Below are 10,630 nucleotides of genomic sequence, written 5' to 3' on the forward strand. Positions count from 1 at the left end.
CATTTTATACTCATATAAAATTATTTTACAGAAACTTATTTCAAATAAATGTTTTTAAGATTGGCAAATGTATCCATCCAAATGAAAACGGTTCTTAGTTTTATTCACACCAAAAAACATTGAAGTTGTTGGTTTGATTTCAAATTTAATTGGATTGGAAAGTATAAAAACATTATTAAAAATTAATAAATTTATGATTCTTTGAAAAGCACGTTTCGAGTATCCAATAATATTCGACCATTTGTTATGTACTTTTGCGCGAGGAACGCGGCACATTTTGTAAATGCCACTCATCTCACGTCACTGTTACACTTAAGTGGGGACCACATACTTTCTGTGGGACCCATCCATTGCTCTTTTTTATTCAGACAAAACTATTACGCTTTTAAAATCTATTTTTCAAATTAAAATTTTAAAAATCCACTAAATATATATAAAAAGTTTATACTTTCAAATTATAAATTTTAGAAAATTAAACATAACTTTATCACGAATATTATGAACTACAAATATAATAATTTAATTAAACATTTTACTAATCTTTATCCAATACAACTTTGATTTATTATGAGAGTTTTAAATTTTCATATTTTATATTCTTTCGACATTTAGTTAAACATGCGTTTTTGGATGATACAGAGATATATCAGTGACATGTGAATAGTATAATGGATTATTTATATGTTAATCTTATTGTATTTTCTGCAAATTTAATATATAGAAAAAAATAAAAATAAAAAATTTAATTAAAAAAACTTTTATAATATGTTTTAATTATTATCAAAATCGAAATACAGAGCTTAATGTTTAAAAATATTGTTTATTTTTAAAGGTATCAGGCTTTTGTTATTAGAACTCAAGTTTAACACCTTTATAATTAAAGTTATTATTTAATTTTATAAGTATTAGATTTTGATTCCATTAATACCTTTAAAATTTAATATTTTGTTTAAATCATAAAGAATTTAGACTTTAGTTATTATGTGAAGTAAAGTCAAATCCATATTATTTTATTATTTATAATTTCATATTTCATAAAGTAGAATAAAATATAATAGCAATTTTATGTTTTGGTTCGAAATTAAGAAATTATTATTATTTATCTGACTTAAATATGCTTCTTCGACAGTGGAATTAAAATTCAATATTTAAAATAAACAGTGCCAAAAACTTTTTCTATCTGGTACTTTAATTATTTCTTAAAGTTATTTTTTAGTCTCAGTTTTCCTAAATGCATTATATATAAATTATACAGAGAGAAAAGAGTGGCAGATATTTTAAGAACAATAATTTCAAATTTATAATTTAAAAAAAAAAATCAACCATGCCTTCTCATTTATCACTCCCGGATAAAGAGATTGAAAAATTATGTTTCTAAGAGAATAAGCACTCCTTTAAATTAATATAGACACTTTTGATTCAATTCAAGCTTTTCTTCTCCTTTTTTTTCCACCTTCGGTGTAGAAATTAAAGCATCTTAATTAGATTTAGATTTTGATAACTATTATATGTCATCCACCGCCAAAAATAAGAAATCCTGATAAATATATACAACAAGAAGAAAAAACAAGTGAAAAAATTAACAAAAATAAACATTTAAATTTCTTTTTCTGTACTATTCCAAAGTGGAATAAAAAAGGACAAACAAATGAATAAAATTAACAATAAAAACATTTTTTTTTCTGCAACGGTTACTTCTTAACAATACTCATAGCATATTTCAAATGCAAATATGAAATATTTTGTAAAAAAAAATTAGGTCCCTTTGAGTAAAAAAGAGATACGAATTGTGTAGTTCTCATAATTCACCATAATAGTGGGTGACGTCACCATAGGAAGAAGCACGATGGCTTTATTCCAATGGTTTTATGTTGTACGTTTGGATTCTTCCATTGACACTAAGTGGATGAGCTTAAAATAACTGCCACTTGAAATGGTTTTGAAGTAAAGAAATAATTAAATGCGATTGGGTAACAAATTAGGCACAATTTCATAAACAATAATCCATCAAATATATGTGTCGTGAAAAGATTGAAGACTCGTGAACTTTTGGTTGGTTTAGTTCCATTTTAAACCAACTCATCAAAACTAAATAACAATCTCCCCAAAAAATCTCATTTGATTTTCGTCTCATTGGTGAGACGTAGTTAACCATTGCTATGACATTGAAACCAATTTAGAAAAAGATATATACATTTACTCACCAACTAATCTTCCTCAACGTTTCTTCTACACGTAACTTTCTCTCTTTAATTACCCTATTTATCTTACCAAATTAGAGCATTTTTATTGTGGAACTCTTTAAGTCAAAGGTTCAAAACAGTGTATTTTTTTTTATGATTATTGTTAATGTTGACTATTTTGTTTAAAATATCTTAGAATATTGAGAATCCTGAATTATACATTATTTAAAAATAATTATTATTATTATTGTACACATATAAACAAATTGAAGCAGCTGAAATGTCATTTTGTTTAGGACAGCTAGCTTGACATTTTGTTAATTGGTTTAATATTTGAAAATTTGTCATGGGAATATTTTGTTCCTATGTGTTATCTTTGTTTTGTATAAATATATTTTTCTCTTGGAAAACCATTTCTCCACATGCTTCGGCCTCCACTTTTTCTACCACATTATTAAATCAACCTTCCACCAATTATTTTTAAAGAAAAGTCAAACAAAAAAAGTTATATAAAATGTTTGGTTCCTAAATTCTAACCTATCATTAAAATGCACGCCAACATTCTTTATATATTTCTACACAATTATTTTATGGCCTTTCCCTTCTCGAATTTTAAACACACAAGTAATAAATCTTAATTAGAAGAGAGAGAGAATAAAAAAATTGATAAATAAATGGAGAAAATTAAACAAAACATTCATTCTTCACCAAACCAGTATAACATTAAGTGCTAGAAATTAATCAATCCCGATAAACAAAAAATACGTACCCCCAATTTCAGTATTTTTCATATATATATATATATATACATACATACATACATACATACATACATACATATATATATATATATATATATATATATATATATATATATATATATATATATATATATATATATATATATATACATATATTATTGCATAAAATAATATATACTTACGAAAACGATTTTTAAGGTGAGAACATATGATTCCACTTTATCCAGTTTTGAAGGAAAGCACTATGTAGGATATTGTGAAAACTGAAAAGAATTGTATATATGCATGCATGAATGTGAAACCATTAAACACGTGAAGAGTGAAATTGTCTGGTTTTGTTTTGTTTTCCGAAAATGTTTGGCACTGAGGAAGGTGGGGATTGTGCTACATATCCTCAAGATACGGCAAAGTCTTGCAAGTTTCCATTTTATACGTCATTGAGATAATATTTGATCAGAGGATTATGATTGTGTTGAATTATGGAATTTGGTAAGTGTTTGAATTTTCAATGGCTGTCTAACTTGGTGTGACTTTTCCACTCTAACAATCGAAAGAGACAACTCACTCGCTTACCACCTTGTACATAAAATATTATGTTTGAAGCTACTTCAACGTTAATCTTGGCAGAGTCTTGGTCAAACCATCTTTTCTTATTTACCAAGTTATTTTAGTTTTTCAGACTTTTTCCTCTTTGCTTCGACGTGCATGTAGGAAGACCTTTATCTACCGTCTATGGTAAGGAGATTGTGATTGTGGAACAAGACCAACTACTAAGTTGTTGCTATTTCTGTTACTTTTCTCTTCAATCTTACTTTCATACCAAAAAGGTTGTCATATACATCTATGTTATGTTTCCATATTAAAATTTTCATGGTAGGGTTATTCCAGTCAATTACATAACCCTATTTTATCATTCAACCCATTGATTTATATTATTGTAATATAGTTGTTTTAATTTTTAAGATATTATTTTCTATTTTATAGGTTAAAAAAACAAATTCTTCCGTCTTCTTTCATCGTGTTAATTATTTGGAATGACTTTCTCTGTAACTTATAGCAATTTTTCTACCTTGATGACCCAATTAGTCACACGGTTATAATAAAGTTTATTTAGATTTCCTACTTTAAAATGGAATAATATTATGCACTTAAATTGAAATAAAATCACAATTAAAAAGATGGAATGAAACCCAGTTTTTTTGTTGACCATGGAATGTGAGGTTTTAGGTTGCAATGCTTTGTTTTCATGAACAATAAGTCAAACAAACATCTTAATCATGGAAACACGTCTTTCGGTGGTTGAGTGAATTCAAATAAAAAAAATAAAAAATCGAGTACTGTTATGTTTTATAGTACATAATCATTAATAAATTAACAGTACAGAAAAATGTCACATTAATAGTCACGATCTAATCGAATATGGGATTAGGTTAAAAGAGATTATTAACATTCGATTAGGGCAAAATGCCATATTAATTTATTTAGTAAGAGGACCTGAATCTAACCTAAACTTGTCATATATTTTTGAAAAATAATAAAATTTTTATAAGTTAATTGTCTTACTTGAAATAGATAAAGGTAGCATATAGATATCATATTGTTTTTTTTTTAATCTTTGATCCAGAGAAATCAAAACCTAGCTAAATTAGAACAAGGAAAAGTTTGAATTGGAATCTAAAATTGGGCTGCTTAGTTTATTTTAGACAATTGTTAGGTGCACCTCTAAGATATCTAACTGCACCCTCATAATTTGAAAAACAACTATTCTGAATTGTCTGTTCTTGAACATCTTTTAGAATAAACACTCTATACTTTCTGGAACATGATTTATAAAATAATTTTTTTGGAACAAAATATTTAGAGTAAGTTTTTCAAAATATATGAAATATATTTTGTAATAAGATTTTCAAAATAAGCTTTCAGAATATATGAAATAATTTTTTTAATGAAAATTTTCTGAATAAATCTCTTAGAACAAACTTTTTATAATATATGAAATGTATTTGAAAAAGGATCTCATATATTTTGAAATCATACGAAAATGTTTTTGAAAATGAATTTCTTGAAACAAACTTTTTGAAGTATTTGATATTCATTCCGGAATAGAACACGTGGAATATATATGATATTTTCTAATCTAAACTTTTCGAATCAAATTTTCCACCAAATCATTACTCTCTCTTTTCTTCTCCTTTCTCGAAGAGGATGTTATAATTTTTTTATTGTTAATATGGGGGTGCAGGAAGAAAAGGCTTTTATGTAAAGCATTGTTTTGGGCTCTTATTGTGGCCCGTCTTTTGTGTTTTTGTCTTCGTGACAAAAAAAAAAACTAGTTTCTATGATACTGAATGTGCTGTAGGTTCTCTGGTTCCTCCGCCTTACCATCAGAGCACCTCTGGCGAAGTCGATTCCGGCGAGCGAACCGAGTTACCGTCAACGTCGCTGGCAAGGTATTACCATCTTATCCGTTCAATTCATTGTCTCTTATTTTGGAGCAATCAATAGTTGTTCACGCTGTGAACACACTGTCACAGATCCCTTATTTTTGAACTCGCAATTACGCTTAATTAGAGAAACAGAGCGGTTCCTATGCAAAACTCTTCTCGCAACACACAAATACTTATCCCTCTTTTCTCTCTATAAAAGGGAGGGTGAATGAAATTTGTGTATGATATTGGGGTTGTATGCTGGGTTCATTTTCATCCCTGTCTTACTTTTTTTTTCTCTATAGGAATGCAGATTCTTATCAAAGTAGAATATGGTTGTGTTGCGTTGCGTTGTGACTTATGTTTTACGATGGAACCATTGGAAAGAAGTTGTGCTCAATTATCCTCATTGTTAAATGTAACTAGCAAAGCCAGTGTTGATTTTGTTTTAATTATTGAAAGGGTGAACTGAATAATCATCAATTGATGCACTGGTTGTTGTTAATTTAAAACTTGTGTATTTAAATAGCACAGGAAAAATAAATATGAAATGCAGGTGAGTTCTGAAATATGAAGTTTTATGTGCTAGTTTGATGTATTTTATTGGCTATTCCGACAGTTCATTTAAACTTGGTGGTGTATCTTTTTTGGGGTATCAGGTTCATGCTGCTGAAACCTCTTTGACTTTTCCAATTAAGCATTTGTTTTACTGTGTCAATGAGAGGCAACATTGGAATAAGGATCCCAAACCCCACAATTTCAAATGCCACCAGAAGAACGCTAGTTGCATTTTCTACATCTTCAGGTTTTGGTGATGGCGGACGTGGTCGTGGTCGTGGAGGCTCCGTCCCTGGTTCAGGCCCGTTCAAGTTCAATGAAAGAGCTCCTGGTAAGCCTAATTCCAGTGAGCCCAAATCTGACATGACAGAGTCACCCATTCCTCCTGGTTCTGGTCATGGCCATGGCCGTGGCAAGCCAATGCCTCCGCCAGGTCTTCCTTCTTTCTCATCAATTTTATCTTCCATAAATCAGCCACACGTTGGTCGGGGCCGGGCTACTGTGCCCCACCATCAAAATGATTTGCAATCACCTGCTGGTCGTGGCCGGGGTATTGTACCTCAACCTCCAAATGATTTGCGGTCACCTGCTGGTCGTGGCCGAGCTACTTTACCTCAACCTCCAAATGATTTGGCGCCACCAGATTCTGGACCCAAAAATCCCATTTTATTCAAAAGAGAGGAAAATGCTTCTCCAACAACGAGAGATGGTTTTCCTATTGATGTTGAGCATGTTAACAAACTTCCAGGCAACATACTAGAGGTGTTGTCTGGACTTGGAAGGGGGAAGCCCATGAAACAGCCAGATCCGGAAACGCAAGTTAGAGAAGAGAATAGGCATCTTCGCGCTCGGCCAGCTCGTGGTGCAGCTGCCTCTGACACTTTGCCTGAGAGACGGGCAATACCAGCCCGGGATGATGCAGTGAGGAATGCACGGAAATTTTTGTCACAAGGTGAGGATGATGGAAGTGGCACAGGAAGAGGAAGAGGGTTTAGGGAGAGAGGTGGGCTTGGCCGAGGCAGGGGCAGAGGAAGAGGCAGAGGTCGAGGCATAGGAAGAGGAGGGTTCAGAGGGAGGGATGTAGATGAAAGACTTGGTCGATTCAGGGATGCTGAAGATTCCTATGCTACAGGGTTATATGTCGGAGATGATGCATGTGGTGAGAAATTAGCCAAAAAGTTTGGGCCAGAGATAATGAATCAGTTAACTGAAGCATTTGAGGAGATGACTGATAGAGTTTTGCCATCCCCATTATACGATGAGTATTTGGATGCATTAGACATCAATTATGCCGTAAGTGGTTTCTACAGACATCTTTATTTATTTGTTGAGAAATAATTAAAGGTAGAGGAAATATAATTTTGTAGTTTAGTTGCAGCCAGAGAAATTCTCCAGTCTTAATTGAATTGCTATGGGGAAACTCATTATAATCATCCAATTCTCAAGATCTAAAGATATAATTTCTCTCGAGGAAATTTCTTAAGGCGAACTTCTATTTTCTGTTTAGTATACATGTTTCAGTGTTTAATTGTTTGTATTCTCTCGGCTTCTTTATTGATTATTGCAGATTGAATTTGAGCCAGAATATTTGGTGGAATTTGATAATCCAGATATTGATGAGAAGGAACCAATTCCACTTCGGGATGCACTTGAGAAGATGAAACCATTCTTGATGGCATATGAGGGAATTCAAAGTCAGGAAGAGTGGGAGGTATATTATGTTGTTAATTGCATAGGTTTTAGGGCGCAAGTTTTGATACCGGCGTTCCTTCTTTTAAATTTTTAATTCAACATTATCTTTTTCGTCAATAATCATATGGTTGCTTGCCAATATCTTTCTCATATCAAACCTGTGTAACTAGTACATTGGACAAGTACTCTATCAGTCACAATGTTTTGAAATAGTTGTCTATTTTATAGCTGCTAATAGGCAAAGGCTGTTTATATTGTTCTCTACTATAGTTTATGGGTGTGTCAATGTGTCGGGATTTTTTTTCTAACTTTATATCCTACTAGGAAATAATGGAAGAGACGATGGCTCGAGTTCCATTGTTGAAAAAGATTGTTGATCACTACAGTGGACCAGATAGGGTAACTGCAAAGAAGCAACAACAAGAATTAGAAAGAGTTTCTAAAACTCTTCCCGAAAGTGCACCATCTTCAGTGAAACAATTTACTAACCGTGCTGTTGTCTCTCTTCAGGTTTGGAAGTCTAAATATTGATATTGTGTTGGCATAGAAGTCTTGTACTTATGCTACTTGTTTTCCTCTTATGTTGATAATCTTATTATAAGCATCTCTGCCGATGATGTTCTACTTGCTCATGTAATTCAGTGGTAAACGAACCCCTTTTCTCGGTGTAATTTGATGTTAGTAGAGAATCAATTTCTCAACACTTGCATAATCAATTGAAAGTCCAACAAATATTTGTTATTTTTTCTAGGAAACTCGAATCTAAATTCTAGTTGATAAAATAAATCCCAAATGTATTGAGAGAATAGAATATGTATCTTATGCTGTGCCAAGGCTGAGCAGTTGTCATTGAAAAGGCAGAGATAGGAAAATCAAGTCTCTGCCTAAAACAACCTGTTGTTTGTTTTGGATGGTTTATGTGCATTATATGATGTAATTCTTTCTATAAATTCGTAATGCTCAAAATTTATAAATTATATGCATGTATTTGTGGTATTGAGTAGCTTGCCAACACCTGTGCACACACACACATACACACATACATATATATTATTTTGGTTTGTATTGCCTTTTATTTCAATGGATTGAGAAATGCTGGTCAGAAACTACTGGAAGGAATATTCTGCTCATTATTTATGTTTGGTCTGAAATATGATGCAGAGCAACCCAGGCTGGGGATTTGACAAGAAATGCCATTTCATGGATAAGCTGGTTTGGGAAGTGTCTCAGCATTACAAGTAACTTACTCTGCCTTTCAAGCTTAAACATGGTGGGTTTTTGTGGTATACGATATCCATTGTAATGTGGACAAATCATCTGAGCTTCTTGCATGTCAAATTTTGTTAACTTCAGCTTTGATTAAAAAACTCCTATAACTCTTGCAATAATATGAATTATAGTTATCTTTTAGTCTTGTTGCTATCGATTGTTACATCTCTCTTTTACTTCTTAATAAATGAATTATCATTTTAATTAATCTTTCAGAAAGTGATAAAATGTGGGGTCATAATATTGATGATTTGGAAATTGGTGGTTATCATTTAATTATTTAACAATCAGTTTTATATATGTGTGTCTTTTATCAGAATTTTAATTATTTTATGAATTAACCTATTATCTATATACACACACTTGGGAGTTTTTTTTTTTTTTTTTTTTTCATTTCATGTAAATATGGATCATATGGAATAGTTAAAAAAATTAAAAGAAAGTTAGTAGTTATATGATTATTACTTAAAAATGTTTATATTTATGTTTTAGTTTCATCATTCAAATAATATTTAATGATTTATATATATATATATATATATATATATATATATATATATATATATATATATATATATATATATATTATTGAAGGGCATTTGAATTTTTGCCTATCATTTAAGAAATAAGTATTTCTAAAAAAAAGGAATAGTAAGAATGACGTTAACAAAATTAAGATTAGTTCTAAAATTTGAACTAAATAAAAAAAATATGATAGTGCAACGAAAAGAGTTAGTGTTAATTAGAATTTGATGCGAAATTAATGTTTATTTAGACGCAAAAGACAAACAAGTGAAAAACCACACAACAAAAATAGGAGGACGGGCAGAAATAGAAAACTATAAACATTTATAGTACATATAACAAAAAGTAAAAATTATTACTGAAGATAAATATTATTACAAATAACTTTAAGTTGAAAAGTGAATTTTATATTGATGTATGACATGATTTATTTATATGAATGTTTAAATTGTATTAATAATAATAAATTATTAATAAAAACTGTTTAATGATATTGTAGGTTTGATTTAAATTTTATTTTTAATTAATGTAATTAATAATTTGTAAATTCATCGAACTTCATATTTAATTTAATATATTAAGTAAAATGTAGAAATTAAAGTTGTTAAAAATAAAGAGGTAAAAAGGAGATAAATTAATGAATTTATTGTTTGCTGTATACTATTACCTATCAGTACAAGTTTTGTTTGGTATAATTATTAGTACATTGTTTTCAGAGAAAAGTTCCCAACGTATGGTTTGATATCCAATAAGTGAAATCTTCTTCTGAAACTAAGTGATAGTGTTTTTTTTCTCATAGAAAATATTTCCTTTAATTTTTGGTGTGTCACAGATAATATTGTAGAAATTCAATAAACAAATTTACAATTTTATACATTGTATACAACAATAAAAAAATGTATTCAGGGAACATGAAAAAAGGTAAAAAGTTCACCTTAGAAAAAATAAAGAAAAAAGAAGACTAATACGTTTATGTTTGGCTTATGTGTTTTCTGAAGGATGTTAGCAATTTATTTTTTTTGAAAGAGAAAAGTACGTATACGCATACGTATTTATAGTTGAAATTCAAAATATTAGAAAAAAAACGTACAAAAAGCATGAAAAGAAATTTGACAAACAAAAAAACTGCCATATTAGAAAAAAGAATAATATAATTTGTATTTTTGTATTTATTCTTGCATAAAAACGGAGTAAAAACACAAAGTGTTAATAACTA

At 30.0% G+C, this 10,630-nt stretch overlaps 1 protein-coding gene across 1 annotated transcript; it reads left to right on the plus strand.

Moving 5' to 3' along the window:
• The first annotated feature begins 5,248 nt into the window (after window positions 1-5,248).
• Window positions 5,249-9,030, plus strand: LOC124845399 (uncharacterized). Its single transcript, XM_047322493.2, has 5 exons — window positions 5,249-5,394; window positions 6,030-7,221; window positions 7,496-7,639; window positions 7,945-8,130; window positions 8,782-9,030. Exons 2-5 carry the CDS (start codon window positions 6,088-6,090, stop codon window positions 8,860-8,862), a joined length of 1,545 nt encoding a protein of 514 aa, XP_047178449.1. The 5' UTR covers window positions 5,249-5,394; window positions 6,030-6,087; the 3' UTR covers window positions 8,863-9,030.
• Window positions 9,031-10,630: the final 1,600 nt, after the last annotated feature.

Source organism: Vigna umbellata, chromosome 5 (genome assembly GCF_029865625.1).
Source record: "Vigna umbellata cultivar VRB3 chromosome 5, Vumbellata_1.0, whole genome shotgun sequence".
Classification (NCBI taxonomy): Eukaryota; Viridiplantae; Streptophyta; class Magnoliopsida; order Fabales; family Fabaceae; genus Vigna; species Vigna umbellata.